The sequence below is a fragment of the Hyla sarda genome, chromosome 3 (assembly GCF_029499605.1).
Source record: "Hyla sarda isolate aHylSar1 chromosome 3, aHylSar1.hap1, whole genome shotgun sequence".
Lineage (NCBI taxonomy): Eukaryota > Metazoa > Chordata > Amphibia > Anura > Hylidae > Hyla > Hyla sarda.
Window position 1 is genome coordinate 444419391 of NC_079191.1, and position 20371 is coordinate 444439761.

General features: G+C 44.8%; 1 protein-coding gene across 10 annotated transcripts in view; it reads right to left on the reverse strand.

Moving 5' to 3' along the window:
* Positions 1–20371, reverse strand: part of DNAH8 (dynein axonemal heavy chain 8) — a 582992-nt gene that overhangs the window by 462476 nt on the left and 100145 nt on the right. For all 10 annotated transcript variants that reach the window (XM_056568656.1, XM_056568659.1, XM_056568657.1 and 7 more), the window contains 5 exons: positions 17631–17707; positions 14886–14985; positions 11425–11544; positions 7303–7441; positions 7031–7218 (listed from right to left, as the gene is read on the reverse strand). In XM_056568656.1, coding sequence (XP_056424631.1) covers positions 7031–7218; positions 7303–7441; positions 11425–11544; positions 14886–14985; positions 17631–17707 — 624 coding nt within the window. The remainder of the gene's footprint in view (positions 1–7030; positions 7219–7302; positions 7442–11424; positions 11545–14885; positions 14986–17630; positions 17708–20371) is intronic.

A 20371-nucleotide genomic window follows, 5' to 3' on the forward strand; every position in this document is an offset into this window, starting at 1 on the left:
AACGGGTTTGTATGTTCTCTCCGTGTGGGTTTCCTCCGGGTACTCCGGTTTTCTCCCAAACCACGAAACATACTTATAGGTGAATTTAGATTGTGAGCCCCAATGGGGACTGAGGCCAATTTAAGTGTACAGCGTTGAGGAATCTCTGTGTGCTAGATAAAAGGAGATTTTTTAACACTTACCGTAAAATCTCTTTCTCAAAGGATCCATTGGGGGATACAGACCGTGGGTGGATGCTGCTGTCTCTAGGAGATGTGACACTATGGCAACAAAAACAGTTGGCTCCTCCCAGCAGGATATACCCGCCTTCAGGCTCTGAGCCAATCAGTTTAAGTTCCAGAGCAATAGGAGGAGACTAACAGGTCAAGAAAAACCCAAAACTGTCCGAGAACCAGAAGAAAAAATATAACTGAACACACCCTCGGACAGAGAACCAAGGAAAATCCCAAAAGGGTGGGAGCTGTGTCCCCCAATGGATCCTTCAAGAAAGAGATTTTACGGTAAGTGTTAAAAAATCTCCTTTTCTCTATCGGCTCCATTGGGGGACACAGACCATGGGACGCACCAAAGCTGTCCCTTGGGTGGGCAGATAAGCAGTCAGGCAGACGGCCGTTCCACTGCCGCCTGCAACACTTTACGGCCCAGACTAGCATCAGCCGATGCGAAGGTATGAACTCGGTAGAACCTCGAGAAAGTGTGCAAAGACGACCAGGTAGCCGCCTTGCAAATCTGCGAGGCCGAGGTTCTATTCTGGAGAGCCCAGGATGCCCCAACAGAACGGGTAGAATGAGCCACAACCCTGAAAGGAGCGACAGGCCTCCGAAATGGCAGACCGAATCCACCGAGAAATGGTGGCCCTGGAAGCAGGTTGTCACTTGCGACCACCTTCCGTAAGGACGAAAAAGGAATCACACTGATAAAACGAAGAAGCGATGGAGAGATAAGACCGAACAGCCCGAACTACATCCAGCTGGTGTAGTAAGCGCTCCTTAGGATGAGAAGGAGCAGGACAAAAAGACGGGAGCACAATGTCCTCATTGAGATGAAAGGCCGAAACCATTTAAGGCAAAAAGGAGGGATCTGGCCGGAAAACAACCTTGTCTTGGTGGATCACCAGAAATGGAGAACGACAGGAGAGAGCTGCCAATTCAGACACCCTCCGGATGGAGGTGATAGCAACAATAAACGCCACTTTTAAAGAAAGGAGATGAGAATTAGAAGCCAGGGGCCTCTGGAAAAGAACAGTAAGGGCCGAAACCTGACCTTTAAGGGAACTGAGAGACAACCCTAGTTCCAACTCCGACTGCAAAAAGGAGAGAAGATGGGGAAGTCTTGAGCTTCACACCAACGAAAATAAGACCGCCAAGTACGGTGGTAAATTCTTGCAGAGGAGGGCTTACGAGCCTTGAGCATGATGTGAATGACTTGGGAAGAGAACCCGCGGGCCCTCAAAACCGCGGTCTCAACCACCACGCCGCCAAATGCAGTGACTGTAAATTGGGGTGGCAAAGAGGTTCCTGAGAGAGCAGGTCCGGACGGAGCGGAAGGTGCAGTGGAGTGACGTCCAGGAGCCTGACTACGTCGGCGTACCACGACCTTCGGGGCCAATCTGGAACTACCAGAATGGCGGGGATGTCCTCTGCCTTGAGCTTCCTCAGCACCCTGGGAAGGAGCGGAAGAGGAGGGAACAGATAGGGTAGGGCAAACCTCGCCCAAGGAATCACTAGGGCGTACATGGCCAGAGCCTGAGGGTCCCTGAGAGGCACTTGGACACAAAAGGAAGGATCTTCCGATTGTGCCGGGACGCGAAAAGGTCCACATCCGGAATGCCCCAGAGGTCGCAGAGTTCTGCGAAGACCTCTGGATGTAGAGACCACTCGCCGGGGTCGGGTGAGGACCGACTGTGGAAGTCCGCTTCCCAGTTGAGCACCTTGATCTCCGCCCAGGTGAGAATCTTGGTCCCCTTGGTCATGGCTGCCGAGCTGCGAGTGCCGCCCTGTCGATTTATGTACACCACGGCCGTGGCGTTGTCCTACTGAACGCGGACAGGACGGGACTGAAGACGGGACTCCCAATGAAGAAGACAAAGAAGAATCGCCTGTAATTCTAATATGTTTATCGGAAGAAGGGTCTCCTGGGGAGACCAGAGTCCCTGATCCGTCCAATCCCTGAACACGCCACCCCAGCCCTACAGGCTGGCATCCGTTGTAACAACCTGCCAGTGAAAAGGAAGAAACAACTGCCCTTGGAGAAGAAGGGGGGAGTGGAGCCACCAGAGCAGAGACTGACTGACCATGCGAGGGAGAACAATCTGACGATCGAGGGACAGAGGAGACCTGTTCCATCGGGAAAGAATCGCCAGTTGAAGAGTCTGGGCTCTTGTTGGAGCCTTGATGAGAAGGTCGTCCAGATAGGGTATCACCGAGATTCCCCTTGACCGTAACAGGCCCATCACCGGCGCAAGGATCTTTGTAAAGACCCGAGGAGCCGTGGCTAGACCGAAGGGGAGAGCTACAAATTGAAAGTGCCCCTCCGGAACCGCAAAGCGGAGGTACCGATGATGGCCTGGGAATATTGGCACATGGAGGTAGGCATCCTTGATGTCCACTGATGAAAGGAACTCCCCTTGTTCCAGGGACGCCACCACCGAACGGAGAGATTCCATTCGGAAGTGGCGGATGAGAAGGTGATGGTTGAGATGCTTGAGGTCCAAAATTGGACGCACAGAACCGTCCTTCTTGGGAACCACAAAAAGATTTGAATAGAAACCCCGAAACCGTTCCCCTGGAGGAACGGGAACAATAACCCCCTGAAGAAGCAGAGACTGGAGAGCCGCCAGAGGAGGAGACTGGGGGGCCCGGGAGCAAAAAAAGCGATCCCTCGGAAGGGAGGCGAATTCGATCCGGTAACCGTTGGACACCACATCCCTGACCAAAGAGTCCTAAATGTGAGAGGTCCAAATGTCTCGAAAAAACAAGAGACGACCTCCCACCCAAGAAGAAACCGCGGGTGGGGGCCTCAATTCATGCAGAAGTGGGCTTGCGGTTGCCTGACTTGGGCGCAAAACGGCTGGACCGGTTGGAGTCCGACTTCCAAGACGGGCGTGGCCGGAACGAGGGAGCCTTCTTGTCCCGCGAGGACGCCTGCCCGGACCCTTTGCTGGAGCCAGAGGTCCGAAAGGACCGAAAGGAAAAGGGCTTCCTTTGGGAAGTAGGGCGAGCCTTATTTTGAGGTAACAAGGAACTCTTACCTCCCGTTGCCTCAGAGATAATCTCATCAAGGCGTTTGCCAAGAAGATGGCCCCCAGTAAAGGGAAGCTCAGTGAGAGACCTTTTGGAAGCGGCATACGCATTCCAAGCTTTAAGCCACATAGAGCGGCGGAGAGCCGCTAGGTGACCCACAGCAAAACCAGAACAACGGGCTGCCTGCATGGAAGCTGTGCACAGGAAGTCCCCAGCTTTAGAGCATTGGAGAGCCAGAGCAGATAGATCCTCTGGGGGGGGTCCCGCTAAGATATCCTGATGGAGCTTTTGGCACCACTCCGCCAGGCCCTTGGACACCCATGTCGAGGTGAAGATGGGAAGAAGAGAAGAGCCAGCTGCTTTAGTGGCAAACTTCGCTAAGGATTCTACCTTCTTATCCGTGGGATCCTTGAAGGCAGCGGCATCTGCCAGAGGCAGTGTAGTCGCCTTAGAGATTCGGGAAATTGGTGGATCCACTGAGGGAGGGGAAACCACCTTAGTGACAAGGTCCTTGTCAAATGGATAACGTTCTTGAATTGTCTTGATTCCAGGAAACCTCTTGTCTGGATGTTTCCATGATGTCGTCAAAGTCAGCGTGAGAGCTGAACCTTTGAAGTGCTGGCTTAGCACGATGAAAGGATACTCCCGGATTGACATCCGAAGATCCTGGGTCCTCTAAGTGAAAGGTGTCTCTTAGGTCTGTCACCAAAGAGTTCACCGTTGCAATTGAGTCCGGTCGGTCCTCTGAGTCAGATGCCGGCTCGGAAGCCTCGACCACCAGTTCACCAGAGGAAGGAGAATGAGTAGAGGCAGTCCTGGAGGGGCGCAACCCTGACCGAGTACGCGGCTCTGGCGTGGCAGAGCCGTGACTCCGAGAACGTCCTCTAGAGGAACGAGGTTTATGCGCAGATGACCGGGGGGCGGGACCCACGAGGGGAATGCTCACGTCTATCTGAAGACTCAATGGAAGAGTCAGACGAGGCACCCCTAGGATGCTTGTGAGAGCGTGAAGTATGTGGAGACGAGAAATGGGCCCTTCCAGAGGTCCTGCGCAGGGAAGACCCCTTCAAGGCAGACACCACTTCCCGGGAGGCCTCAGCCACCAAACGGGAGACTTTGGTCAAGTCAGCCATATACCAGGGGGTCTGGGGGAGCAGTGGAGCAGGCAGGGCAAGTGGGCTCAGCAGAGCCAGACATCTTGGTATTACAGTGCTTACAGAGATAGTAAGTCACGGAAGTTCCAGGTTTCTGTTTAGAGGAAGGAACAGCTCTGGTTACGGACATAATGTAGAAAGAAAAAAGGAGATAGGAACTTTCTCACCCTAGTCTGTGTCCCCTGTCAGCTGCAGTGAGGAGAACTCGCTCTGAGCAGCTAGAAAGAGAGTGAACAGGCCAGCCAATAGGAAGAGAGGGGCGTGCCTGAAGCAAGGCACTCACTAACTGACCCCTTCTAACTGAAAATCGCGCCGATTGGAGGCTGCTTCGCGCCTCTGAGAGCTCCTAGCCCTGTGGGCGGAGCTATAGACGGCCTTAAAGAACTGTCATGGCGCCCGCTCCTTGTCCCGAGCACACCTGACGGCCGTTTATGCGCCCGGGGGGAAGAGAGCGGGCGGACAAAGCGCCGGCAGAGACTGCCGGTGAAAGAGCAAGTAAGCCGGCGCTGAAGCGCCCGGCTCACGGCAGTGCCGCGTCTACCAGCCGCATATAAGGCGCTGCCGACAAAACGAAAATAAACCGGCGCTGAGAGCGTCCGGCCCGATACAGCGCCGCGGCTGACAGCCGCATATAAGGCGCTGACATGGTAGCACAAGCACACACGCACACACATATAAGTGAAGTGCACCAAGCACACACACACATAAGTGTAGTGCCCCATAAAAAATGCCCCCTCAGGTGCCACTGCTCCCCAAGAATAAACTACAGCCCTTGCATAGGCTAGCCCATAAAGTGGGCCAAAACAGGGGGTCTCCAGAGGTTGTGAGTTCGTACCTATGGAGAAAAAAAGGGGGGAAAGTACTTACCTAAAGGAGTCTTCAGTGAAGTCTTCAGTCAGCTTTAGTTACCTGCATCACGCCTGGCTGCTATGCGCGAGCGAGGCGAGCATGTAAATAGGGGGACCCGGACCCATGAGGTACCACCCAAGCGCTGACCGTTGGCGAGGGGGGGGGGTTAACAGCGCATATACGCAATGTCTGTGCCCCCTCACTTGCAATGGGGAAACGGGGAACCGCAGTCTCTGAGTCCCCACCTGAAAACAGAAAAGAAAAGGAATAAAAAACTAACACGTCCCTAACTAGGAAAACAAAAAAACAGAAGACCTGGTCTGGAGCAGTCCAGATCATGTCCCCCTCCTTCAGACACTAAGCTTAAACTGATTGGCTCAGAGCCTGAAGGCGGTAGATCCTGCTGGGAGGAGCCAACTGTTTTTGTTGCCATAGTGTCACATCTCCTAGAGACAGCAGCATACACCCACGGTCTGTGTCCCCCAATGGAGCCGATAGAGAAATAAAGAATTAATATTATTACTGTTATTATGTGTGAATTTTGGAACAACAAAGCACAGTATAAATTAGGTTTTAACAAAAAGTGGCTTACGGCCGAAACAAATTCCTGGCATGCTTCGGATTATCTGTTGTGGGAATGCAGTGGATCCCCAGAAAAATTCACAAAATCCACATGTAACACATGTAGATAAAGATGGAGTATTCGATAAGGAGTTCGAGGCCTAAGAAGAGTTTCACATGGGTGTATTATTTACATACACATTACATTTATGTGAAACTGGCTTTAGGCTATGTTCACACAGTAGTAAAATGTGCAGAATGTCCGCCCGGAAAATACAGGCAGACATTCGTCACATTTGAATGATCCTGTAGGTGCTAGGACTTCTCGGAAAAGCACTGAGGGCTATGTATGAAGGCTTTTACACTGATTTTTACTCTGTTTTGTTGTTATTTTCTGTATATGTTACTTTTTTCGACAAACAGTTGAGCCAAATGGTTTAGAACATTATCACTGAATTGACAGTGTTAGTCGTAATTTCAGTTAAAATCCTGCATTGGTTTGGAATTCGTTAATTGCAAATTTTCGATTTGGCACAAATTTTGGTGCAAATACCTTCATTAAGGCACAAATCGTCACCAAAAATAAAATGACAAAGAAAATAGCTACAACAATAGAATGTGGAACATTTCAACAGTGCCCAACCAGAAAGTGGAAAAATCAGTAACCTGATTTTCCAAGGCAGAGGTCTGGATGAATATCCCCCCCCCCCCCTAATGCTCAAATAAAAAAACAGCAAAAAAGGCCCTGGCTGTCGAGCTTTACCTATGCAAACCAGCCAAAGTCCCAAGGTCAGATTTAACTGCCACACAGTCAGAAAGTTCTGCCTGGAATTCTGGGGCAGGAGTCTGTGCCTTTTGTAGGTCTGCAGTTGTGGCTAAATTACAAATTTGTGTGCGACAATTGATAATTTTGGCGCAAATACGCTCCATTTGACGCAAAAAGACATACATAAAATCACACATTGCAACACCATTATTGAGTGTATTTCTGAGAGGAATCCGCAAAAATAATAGACAAGTCTTTTCTTTTTGCAGAAGCCAGATTTCCGCGGCACAAACATATTTTGCGGAAATTCAGCTGTGTGCACAGTGCAGCAGAATACCATGGAAATTAATGGGACTCTGCTGCAGTGGGATGTATGTGCAGAATTCTGCCGTGTGAACATGGCTTTAGGAAGAAAACTGGAAATGAAAACAACCAATGATATTTGTGAATGACCTTACCTCTAGCTGGAGATGATTTGACTTAAGTTTGGCATCTATTTTCAAAAACTCTTCAGCTTCTTCTGGAACATCTAAACCCATCTTCATCATGTACTTTGTTTCTTGTAAAATCTGTAGAATTTTATTATCAAAATTAACCATCAACTGTTTGGTTTCAGGGTGGTGAACCAATAGATTTGCCTGCAGCGCTGGATAATAATGAAAAGATTAGATGCACAATAAAGAAGGATGCCTGGAAAATCATCTTATAACTAGAATAAACAGGGACTCACCATCTTGCAGCTCGGAGGGGACATCATTACACCAGATTCTGTGAAGTAAAACTTCATATTTCACCAACACGCACGCGATACTATTATAGAGCCGCGCAGCAGCTTCACCCTCAGTGCCAGACAATATGTCGGAATTGTTCTAACAAGAGAAGAGAAAATGTTAAAAAGAAGAAAAAAAAAACTGCTTAGTGGTAGGGTCACACATGACGGATCCACAACGTATTTTACGCTGCGGATCCGCTGATGTCCTGGCCCTATAGTGTGCCTCCTGCTGTGCTTGTCTGCTCATAGCGTCAATTTGCCACTACGAGCAGACACACATGGACCTGCAAGTCGCCGCTGCAGATTTTTCTGCCCACTTACTTTAATGGGTTTAATCTGCTATAGCAAATCTGCACATCTGAACGTACCCTTATAGAGAATAGACAAAGAAAAAAAAAAAACACACCAACAAAAGGTAAAACTGAAATTACTATGGGTGGGAACAATTTCGGCACTGCAAGACTTTATTATTTTAAAGCGGTGTTTTCCAACCAGGGGGCCTCCAGATGTTGCAAAACTACAACTCCCCCTGGGAGTTGTAGTTTTGCGTCAGCTGGAGGCACACTGGTTGAGAAACATGGTTTTAACCCCTTAAGGACCAAGCCAATTTTTGTTGTTCCCCTTTGTTTTTTTTTTCCTCGTTGTTCCCCTTTAATAGTCATAATTCTTATTTTTTCATCTTTACACCCATATAAAGACTTGTGGGGACCACTTGTCTGTTTTAATGCATTCATTAATTTTTCCATAACATAAGCTCCAAAAAGGGAAAAATATATATTTGGGAGGAGATATTGAAAAAAAAAATGCAATTTAGCAAATTTGAAGTGGTTTCTTTTTTACGTCATTCAATGGCCCAGAGTGTTGTGTAGTTTTCTTTGTGGATTTTAATTCCCTTCAATTTATTTCCCACGGTATTTACTAAGGTTTCCCTAAATTTTCCATTTCCCCTACATTTTGCTTTTTTACACATGTTCTGATCTGTCAGGTTTTCCTCAGCTCAAATCCACCACATTTTATGTGGAAACCTTTATGTTGGGTTTTTGTGAAAATGTCGGGAACACACCCCTTTACGGAGACCATGCCCCCTTTTCCCGATGACCATGCCCCTTTTTCGGGTTTTCTTAGCAAAATGGAGAGTTAGTCAGGTTTTTTTCTATTTTGGCGCAAATTCTGGTACAAAATCTGGCGCAGAAATAATTTCTGGTGCAATGCGACAGAATCTGGCGCACAACCCGAAAAAACTTGTCGGGTTTGCAATAGTAAATGAGGGCCAATGTGTGGTTAACCCCTTAAGGACCAAGGGCATACAGGTACGCCCTTGGTCCTGCTCTCCTGATATAACGCGGGGTTACACAGTAACCCCGCGTCATATCACGGCGGGCCTGGCGTCATAGTGAAGCTGGGACCCGCCTCTAATAGCACGCAGTGCCGATCGCGGCGCCGCGCGCTATTAACCATTTAGCCGCGCGCTCAGAGCTGAGCCGCGCGTCTAAAAGTGAAAGTGAAAGTGGCCGGCTAGCTCAGTCGGGCTGTTCGGGATAGCCGCGGCTAATTGCGGCATCCCGAACAGCTGACAGGACAGCGGGAGGGCCCCTTCCTGCCTCCTCGCTGTCCGATCGCCGAATGACTGCTCAGTGCCTGAGATCCAGGCATGAGCAGTCATGCGGCAGAATCGTTGATCACTGGTTTATTATGAGAAACCAGTGATCAATGATGAAGATCAGTGTGTGCAGTGTTATAGGTCCTTATGGGATAACAATGATCAGTATAAGAGATCAGTGTGTGCAGTGTTATAGGTCCCTATGGGATAACAATGATCAATGTAAAAGATCAGTGTGTGCAGTGTTATAGGTCCCTATGGGATAACAATGATCAGTATAAGAGATCAGTGTGTGCAGTGTTATAGGTCTCTATGGGACCTATAACACTGCAAAAAAAAAGTGAATAAAGATCATTTAACTCCTCCCCTATTAAAAGTTTGAATCACCCCCCTTTTCCAATAAAAAAAAAACACAGTGTAAATAAAAATAAAAATATATGGTATCACCGCGTGCGGAAATGTCCGAATTATAAAAATATATCATTAATTAAACCGCTCGGTCAATGGCGTGCGCGCAAAAAAATTCCAAAGTCCAAAATAGTGCATTATTGGTCACTTTTTATATCATTTAAAAATGAATAAAAAGCGATCAATAAGTCCTATCAATGCAAAAATGGTACCGCTAAAAACTTCAGATCATGGAGCAAAAAATTTGCCCTCATACCGCCCCATAAACGGAAAAATAAAAAAGTTATAGGGGTCAGAAGATGACAATTTTAAACGTATTAATTTTCCTGCATGTAGTTATGATTTTTTTCAGAAGTCCGACAAAATCAAACCTATATAAGTAGGGGATCATTTTAATCGTATGGACCTACAGAATAAAGATAATGTGTCATTTTTACCGAAAAATGTACTACGTAGAAACGGAAGCCCCCAAAAGTTACAAAACGGCGTTTTTTTTTCAATTTTGTCGCACAATGATTTTTTTTTCCGTTTCACCGTAGATTTTTGGGCAAAATGACTGACGTCATTACAAAGTAGAATTGGTGGCGCAAAAAATAAGCCATCATATGGATTTTTAGGTGCAAAATTGAAAGAGTTATGATTTTTTAAAGGCAAGGAGCAAAAAACGAAAATGCAAAAACGGAAAAACCCCCGGTCCTAAAGGGGTTAAACTAACATGTAATCTCGAAACTTTAGTTCAGCACGATTAAAAACAATACCCAATTTGTATAGCCTGCATTACGTTTTACTAATTTTAACTTTTACTTAAAAAAAAAATTCAAATAAATAAATAAATGTCATTGCCATTTTCTGCCCACTATAACTTTTTTATTTTTTTGGTTTTTTTTTCCTGGCTCTATGAGGGCTCTTTTTTTTTTTTAATTTTTTTTTTTGCGCCATAGTCTTTCGTTTTTATTGGTAGCATTGTGGTATTGATAGGATTTTTCAATCGTTTGTTATATAATTTTTTTTCTGGTATTTGTTTACATATAGGCAATACTTAATATGTTCATTTTTTTATTATGTTTACATGTTTTTTTTTTATATCGAAATGAGAAAAGGGGGTGAGTTAAACTTTTAATATGGAAGGGGTTCATTTTTTTTTTTTTTTTTTTTTTTTTTGACACTTTATTGGTCCCTTAGGGGACTTTTAGGAGGAATCATTGGATTCCTCATACAGATCATTGTAGTTCCATAGAAATCCATAAATCTGTGGTCTCTGTGCTTGATTAATAAAGCCTGGTCCAGCTAGGTACTATAAATCACAGAGCCATGGACAGCGGGGAACAAGAGGTAAGCCTTTCGACTACCTCTGCAGTAGATTCCACCCTCTCCCAGAACCCGAACCCATATCACCCCCCACAATCGTGCTGTGGTGAGGATGGGTGGGTATCAGGATCCCCCCCACCTGACCACCAGGGACACATTAAATGTCCCTTTAGACGCAGCTGTCAGCATTGACAGGAGCGATCTAAAGGGTTTATAGCAAGGTGCGGCATGTCGGCCTCCAGCTACAAGAATCAGCTGGAGGCCACCCGGTAAGGTGCAGGCTTGTGACTTGCATAATACACCCTTAACGGCACATTGACATGTATACACGTCAATGGTCATTCAAAGGTTGAAGGATGATTATGTAGTTGGTTTATCCTTTTCTGTACACATATAATCACACCTACGTAAGATTATTAATGGTAAGTTCACATGGCCAAAAACTGTTCTGAATGAGTTCAGAGTGAGTTTTTATTCGTTGCCGATATTGATGTGGATTTTCATGTGGCTTTACAGGCATTTATTTCAAACTACCATTGATTTCAATGTACACTTCCAAGGAGGAGTACTATAAAAAGTGGCATTTCACTTTGTTAAATGCTGTTTTTAAAAAACATTTATATATATATATATATATATATATATATATATATATATATATATATATATTCCCCATTTAATGAAGAAGTGAGATAGAATGGAAAACATGCATTTTTGGATCATATATATTTTAGAGACATAAATAATATTAATGTATTTCTTACCTTCAGATATGTGATTGGCACATGCATCCTGCTGAACAGATGTCTTGACCATAGGATCCGTCCGGCTACAGGGGGCATGCTCTTGAAAATTGGAGGATCCTCCTTGTAACATTCATAGACCTAAAGAAAGTAGAACTAAGCTTTCAGTCCTCCATTATATCTGTGCTTAATACATAGTACATAGTCTGCTCTAATACAGAACATTTCATATGGTAAAAATGTTTTTGACAGTAACATTTATAACCTGATCTAGTGCATCTAGTCATTTCCAGTGGTGTCCCCAGGCCTCTCTGCACAGTGTTGCCAATGTTCCATACCGTCTGACGGTGCCAAATTTAAACATATCACTGCTGGCCACAGTGATTGGAGTTTCTTACGTCACTCATCTGGACCTCTGACGGCTGCATGTTCTGATGCTGGCTAGCCTCTAGTTCAGTAGTCTCCAAACTGCGGACCCCCAGATGTTGCAAAACTACAACTCCCAGCATGCCCGGACAGCCAACGGTACCAGTTGATAAAAAAAAAATAGGTTTTCCATGGGAGTACCCCTTTAAACTCTCACTGTAAGATACCTTATGGGAATAAAAGGGTCAGAAATAAAAGAAAACCAATATGGATGAATAAAAACATTAAGGGGGCAATAAATGACAAAAAGAAAGCATTTAAACTACTAAAAAAGGATGGCAGGGAAGAAGCATTAAAAAGCTATAGAGAAAAATTTAAATTATGTTAAAAAAAAAACTGATAAAAGCGGCAAAAATAGAGACAGAAAGACTCATTGCCAAAGAGAGTAAAACTAACCCCATAATGTTCTATAACTATATAAATACCAAAAAGGTCAAAAATGAAAGTGTTGGCCCTTTAAAAAACGATAAAGAAGAAATTATAAACGAGGATCAGGTAAAAGCAAATAACAAATTATTCTCCACTGTATTCACCGAGGAAAATGAAATACCAGGTGAAATACAGCAAGATAAGGTAAACTCCCCAGTACAGGTCACCTGTCTAACCCAGGAAGAAGTACAGGTCACCTGTCTAACCCAGGAAGAAGTACAGTGCCGCCTACAAAAAAATCAAAATAGACAAATCGCCAGGTCCAGATGGCATTCACCCCCGTGTTCTAAAGGAATTAAGTAATGTAATAGTCAGACCCCTATTTTTAATATTCAGGGACTCTATAGTGACAGGGACTGTTCCCCAGGACTGGCGGATGGCAAATGTGACCCAGGGAATTATAGACCTGCTAGTTTACCTGGTTAGGAAACACTAGTCTGATCCAAAATACTGCCCTCTGCAGTCAGGGTATGTACAGCAGTACTATCTTAGGCAAAGTTTTTACCTCATGGACTACCCCTGGGTGAGAATCCTGGAAGCAGTCTCTCCAGGCATTGGAACAGTTTAAGATACCACAATCTTACACTCTTGCATCCTCAAAGAATGCCACCAGACTAGAGATCCATGTCTTCTCTGATGCATCCATGGAAGCCATAGCTGCCGTATCCTATCTCCGAGTTGTACACCCCAACTGTGAAATAGACATAGGATTCGTCATGGGCAAGGCCAAGCTAACTCCAAAACCTGCACATACTATTCCAAGGCTCAAACTCTGTGCAGCCACATTAGCTGTTGAAATTGCTGAGCTTATAATAGACTTTCATATTAACTCCTTTGACTTGTACACAGACAGCAAAATTGTGCTAGGATACAAACACAATCAAACAAGACAGTTCCATGTGTATGTCGGCAATCGAGTGGAACGCATAATTGGGATTTCTACAAAAATCCTGGACTCTATTTGCTGGACCAAACATCTTCCCAGCTCACACATGAAGTCTTGGTCACCTTCCTTGCAGAGGTGTCAGCAATAATTAATGCAAGACCACTTGTTCCTGTCTCCTCAGACTCAGAGTCTCCAGTATTGTCAACTCCAGACACTCTTCTAACTCAAAAGATTGGAGTAGCCACTATTCCTCCTCGGTACTTCTATTGTCAAAATGTTTACAAATACCAATAAAAACGAGTCCAACATCTTGCTAATGTGTTTTGGAGCTGTTGGAAGATGGAGTACATTTGCAATCTTCAAAGTCGAAGAAAATGGCGAGTCAGAAAACCCGACCTGCCAGCTGGGGACATAGTTCTCCTGAAAGAAAGGGATGCTCATTGTAACAATTGGCCTGTGGGTCTTATTACAAAGACTATTCCAAGTAATGACGGCAAGGTGCGGAAAGTAGAAGTTAAAGTTATGAAAAAAGGTAGACCCATAAACGAGCTGGTACTGCTTCTGCCTAAACAGGAAGATGAACCCCTTACACCGACCTGATGCGGAGAGAGATGTTCCAGAAGAAGAAACATCTATTACACTATGGACTTAACTAAAGTTTATTGTTGTTATTAGAAATCATAGATTTCGGCGAGGAGTATCATGTTACACATGCATGGTTTGCCTTTTTATCCTTCTCTCTACCCTTCATTCTGTTCTCAGTTTTGACTCCTCCTCTCCCTTCACTCTTATCTTTTTGCTTCAGCCTTCATCTCATCCACATGTACCTGTTAGCTGCTCACAGCATGATCTTTTGACCTATCCATTTGTTCATCGGTGTATGATCTGCACAGTTTGGAACACACTTCATCACAATCTACAAGTTGTCTTTTTGGATCGAGTCACTGTAAGCCAATTCAACTAAGATTGAGGTTACTGCTATCTCTTCACAAACTGTAAGTTTCAGAGATCACACTTTCAATGCTTAGACTGGAGAGGCAGAACAGGGGTCAAGGGGCAGCCAAATTAGCTTTCGCCTAGGGTGGGAAAAATCCTTGCACCAGCCTTATTCTCCAGTCATCTCCAAAGTTGCACTCACTATTCTTCTGTTATATAACGTCTTATCCTCCAGTCACCTCCAAAGTTGCACTGACTCTTCTGGCTAGCAGCGAACGACAGTAGGCAAGAGACATCTGGTAGTCTGTACTTTACCACTCTTCAGACAACAACAAAATGGCTCTGCAAAGTGAAAATGAAAAAACTACAAACCGCCCCTCCCCCCCCTCCTTTTGCACACAGACACAAAAGGAAGGTAGCCGGACGAGGCCAAATTTGCAGCAGTCGTTTGCATTCACCACATTGCTTGTGTTAACTCCCTCTCCTGGTCAACAGTGGGAAATATCACAAGTTATTATTTAATATTACATATTTTGTGACAATTTGTTTTTTAAATATTTCCAATTTTCTCTAAAAAAATGTATTTACCCTTTAAAAAACTTTAAAATAATTTAATAACACCTTCCTTTTAATGTTGTCCTGCTGCAGACTTTGTTGTGTACTGTATGGTAACTAACATTGGTACCATATGTATTGACAGCCAAACAATGCAAACATAGACAAGAAACATAAAAGGAAATACACATATGTTATACAATACAGAGTACAGGACTATGGTAAGATTTAGCGTATATCAATGACTTACTGTTACAGTGGCCTGAAGCATCTCCATGTAATGATGAAGAATACATTTAATAATTTTGGGTATTTCAGATTTTAAACAGGGAATGTTCAGCTTCTGAAACCTAGAGTTACAACACAAAAAGCCGCAATGAATAGCAGCATGAAATCGCTGCAATCGCTAACATTGTGCAGTTATTGGAATCATATGTGAGGGTGCATTCACACCCCGTTTTGTACATACGGGTGCCGGATCCAGCGGGGGGAGGGGCAAACCGGGCGCTCCCGTACCCCGCCCGTGACTCCATTTACTTTAATGATCAGACCGGAGTCAGCTCAGTTTTGACCCGTATGCGGTTTTGGACCCGGACCTAAAACCGTAGTATACTACGGTTTTAGCTCCGGTCAGGAAACCGCACACGGGTCAAAACTGAGCCGACAGGAGTCACCGTCTTACTCTGGTCGGATCATTAAAGTAAATGAAGTGGCTGATCCGGCTGGGGTACGGGAGCGCCCGGTTTGCCCCTCCCCCGCCGGATCTGGCACCCGTATGTACAAAACGTGGTGTGAATGCACCCTGAGCATGGTTTCACCCCCATACAATAATCGCGACTGTGATACCTCAAAATGTGCTCAGTCTGGCGTCAGCAGGATCAGAAATCTTATCCCCTATCCTTTGGCTAGGGGATAAGATGTCCAGGGACGGAGTACTCCTTTTTTTTGGGCTGATCACATCTTTTGATAAATATGGTGAATAATGTGAACATAGGGGGGTATGTATCAATAATGGTGATGCAATGTGTGATTTTATGTTTTTTTTTTTGCGTCAAATGGAGCGTAGTTGCGCAAAAATTATCAAATGTTGCACGCAAGTTTGTAATTTTGGCACAAATGCAGCCCGACAAAAGGCGCAGACTCCTGCCCCAGAATTCCAGGCAAAAATTTCTAGCTGTGTGGCAGCAGCTGAAAAGTGTTAAATCTGACCTTTGAATTCTGCCATGTTCACAAAGGTAAATCTTAGGCTGCTTTCACACTATAAAATTCATCCGTTTTAAAGATCAGTTTGTTGTTCCGTTATGAAAACCCTTAAAATCGGCCATTTAACATCCATTAGAAAATCCCATACGTCCGTTAGAAAATCCCATTATAGTCTGTGGGATTTTTACATTATCCGTTTTAATCCGTTATAGTCCATTATTAATAACGGACGTTATTTTGTGACGGGAGAATGAACAGAAGAAATAGTGCATGCACTATTTCTCCTGTTACTATCTTCCGTCACAAAATAACGTCCGTTATTAACCCCTTAAGTACGCAGGGTTTTCCAGACAAAATCGAAGAAAAAACACAATTTTGTAATTTTTGGGGGCTTCCGTTTCTACGCAGTGCATATTTCAGTAAAAATTACCCCTTATCATTATTCTATATGTCCATACGGTTAAAATGATCCCCTACTTATATAGGTGATTTTGTCGCACTTCTGGAAAAAATCATAACTACATGCAGGAAAATGTATATGTTTAAAAATGTCCTCTTTTGACCCCTATAACTTTTTTATTTTTCCACGTACAGGGCAGTATGAGAACTCATTTTTTGCGCCGTGATCTGAAGTTTTTATAGGTTCCATTTTTGTTTTGATCGGACTTCTTGATCACTTTTTATTCATTTTTTAATGGTATAAAAAATGACCAGAAATAAGCTTTTTTGGACTTTGGAATTTTTTCGCGTGTACGCCATTGACCGTGCATCGGACATTTACGCATGCGGCGATACCACATATGTTTATTTTTATTTACACTATTTTTTATGGGAAAAGGGGGGTGATTCAAACTTTTATTAGGGAAGGGGTTAAATGATCTTTATTAACACTTTTTTTTTACTTTTTTTTTGCAGTGTTATAGCTCCCATAGGGACCTATAACACTGTACACACTGATCTTTTACACAGATCACTGGCGTGTATTAACACGCCTGTGATCAGTGTTATCGGTGGATCAATGGATCTCAGGCACGGAGCAGTCATTCGTCGATCGGACACTGAGGAGGCAGGTAAGGGCCCTCCCGGTGTCCTGTAAGCTGTTCGGGACGCCGCGATTTCACCGTGGCGGTCCCGAACAGCCCGACTGAGCAGCCGGGTTACTTTCACTTTCACTTCAGACGTGGCGCTCAGCTTTGATCGCTGCGTCTGAAGGGTTAATACAGGGCATCACGGCGATCGGTGATATCCTGTATTAGCCGCGTGTCTCGGCCGTTGATAGCCGCCGGAACCGACCCGATATGACGTGGGGACACCGCATGACCCCGCGGCATATCGGGATTAAGGGGTTAATAATGGACTATAACAGATTGTTCTACCTTCTATAGTTGTAGCTACTTTCTCTGTAAGAAAAAAAAACAAGTGGAAACTTAGCCTTACACCGTCAAATCAGAGATAATGTTCTAAACCATTTGGCGCAACTGATTGTCGCAAAAAGTAACATATAAAGAAAATTGCAACAAATCACAGTCAAAAAAAGTGTAAAATTCTACATACATACCCCCCATTGTAATTATGAGAGGTTTTTGTTAAATTGTAATTTGGAAATGTATCGCTTACAAGCAGCCAATTTGTGGTGACTTCTTATTCCCCACCAACAATCACAAGAGTTATCCAAATTGGGATCATATGGGAAGTATTAATATTACAAAAATGACCATACTATTAATGGAAGGTAAGCAGAAAGTATTACTCGTGAGTATGTGTATCTGTAGTGCTAGGTCCTGTGGCTTACCTCTGTAGAAGCTGGGCCGCTTCTTGTGGAGACCTGATTCTTCTAATAGAGTTACTCATAAAGTCCTGAATCTGCTCCTAATCAGACAATAACATTATCATAAGTTTCACTTTCTATTATGGTGCCCTTACACATTAGATTCAAGTTGAAATATTTATTTGAAATTATTAAAAACAACTGCATAAAGAAAAAATACAAGGGAATCCAGACAAAGTATGCTGTTTTTAAAGGTGTACTCCGCTGACCACATTTTATCCCCTATCCGCTGGGGACCCCCGCGATCTCCAGCACGGCACCCGTCATCCGAGCCCGACGACTAGTGATGCAGGCCGCCACACCCCCTCCCGTAGATATGAATGGAGGGGGCATGACGTGATGTCACAAATGCGGAAGCTGCAAGCTTCTTCTGTGTTCTGGACGCCACAGCTGCCAGCCCAGAGATCGCGGGGGTCCCCAGCGGTGGACCCCCGCAATCTAACATCTTATCCCAATCCTTTGGATAGGGATAAGATGTGTGCAGCAGAGTACCCCTTTAAGGGCTAAAAAGTCTGTAAAGTATAATGAAGCAGGTCAAACACCAGTAAACAAAGAAAAATAGAAACAGCATTCTGTTTGTGCTCCAAGACAAACAGTAACTAATAAAATAAACCACCAAATATAAAAAACTGTAAATGGATTTGTGACTTGTATTTCCTCATGACAAAATCCTAACAAACATTTACTTAAAAAAAAAAAAAAAAAATGGAAATGATTCAAAGAAGATAAACACAAATGTATATTGAATGCCCAAATAAGTGGACAGCACAAAGAGATGTACAAGGAATCCTTGCCCCACGAGTATCGTAGCACAAAATGAATTTCCTCAGGGGTCATCTCAGAGCCCTTTGATTTACAAAGACCTGGTCTTGAGATTTACAGAGAGATTGTGTCAGCTTATAGGGGAGATTAATCATAACCTGTCCAGAGGAAAAGTTGCTGCGTTGCCCATAGCAACCTATCAGACCATAGCAACCAATCAGATCGCTTCTTTCATTTTGCAGAGGCTTTGTTAAAAATGAAAGAAGCAATCTAATTGGTTGCTATGGGCAACTCAGCAACTTTTCCTCTGGAAAGGTTTTAATAAATCTCACCCATACATCACATCAAGCTTCGGCTAACCATATATTTACCACTACGTGGCAGTGAATTATTTATGTACAGGGTAATGTATAGATTGTTTTGTCTTTATCAATCCAACAGTTGGAAGAATCATTTGACAAAAAAAAAAAAAAAATGGCTTTAAATTTTACTTAGCTGCTCCCTTATTATGGGTATAACACCATAGTATCCTAGTATCCTCAGTAAATTCAGCAGATTACTTCATTGCACTCAGATTAAAATAAGATTTTTTTATACTCACTGTAAAATCTCTTTCTCGTAGCCTTCATTCGGGGACACCTATACTGATGGGTATATGCTCTTGTCACTAGGAGGCATTGACACTAGGAAAAAAAGTCGGCTCCTCCCTGGCAGGATATACCCACCCACTGGAGGTGAGGTAACCAGTTTTGTCACAAAGCAGTACGAGAAGCCTTATGAGTGACAGGAATGGTGAACTTATCCACTGGGAGAGATAGTGGCCTTGGAAGCCGGGAGCCCCTTGCGTCGCCCGTCGGGAATAACAAACAGAGTCACACAGTCGAAAGTGACCGACAACTAGGTCCGAATCGCCCGAACCAAGTCCAGCTTGTGAAGCTGTCGCTTCCCTCGGGTGAGAAGGGGACGGGCAGAAGGAATGCAACACAATCTTCTCATTCAAGTGGAAACAAGTCTTGGGATTAAAAAAGGGTACCGGACAAAGAACCACCTTGTCTTGGTGAAGTACCAGGAAAGGGGAACGGCAAGAGAGGACAGCTAATTCCGACACACTGCAAATGGTGGTGACAAGGAAGGTCCCCTTCCAGGAAAGGAAGCGAAGGGAAACCTGACCAAGAGGCTCAAACGAAGTGCCCTGCAGGGCATCCAAAACGAGTCTGAGGTCCCAAGGCGCAGTAGGGGACCGGAACGGAGGGACCTCGTGAGCCACGCCCTGCAAAAAAGTGCGCACAAGGGTTGGACGCAAGAGGACGTTGGAAGAGGAGAGAAAGCGCCGAAACCTGCCCTTTGATGGAACTGTGGGCCAGGCGCGTTTCCAGTTCCGATTGTAAAAAGCACAAGAGATCCGGCAAAGAAAAAGAGGTGAGAGAGAGAACAGGCCTCACACGAGCGGAAATAGGCCCGCCAAGTGCGGTGGTAAATCCTGGCGGATGAGGGCTGCCAGTCACAGAGCATGGTCCGGATGATACGGGTAGAGAATCCCCAAGCCCTCAAAACCATGGTTTCAACCGCCACGCCGTCAAACACAGCAGAAGTAAATTTGGGTGGCACAGGGGCCCTTGTGAGAAGAGGTCTGGACGATTCGGAAGAAGGAAGGGAACATCTGCCACTAGACTGACCCCGTACCACACACAACGGGGCCAAGACGCCCTCTGCCTTGAGTTTCCAGACCACCCTGGGAAGAAGGGGAAGTGGAGGAAAGAAGTAGGGGCGAGAGAAGGGGGTCCAAGGGACCACAAGGTTGTCCACCACCAGTTCCAGAGGATCCCGTGACCTCAAGACAATGCAAGGGACTTTCCTGTTCCTGCATGATGCGAAGAGATCCACATCCAGGGTCCCCCAGCGGTGACAGATTTGAGTGAAGACCTCCGGATGAAGGGACAACT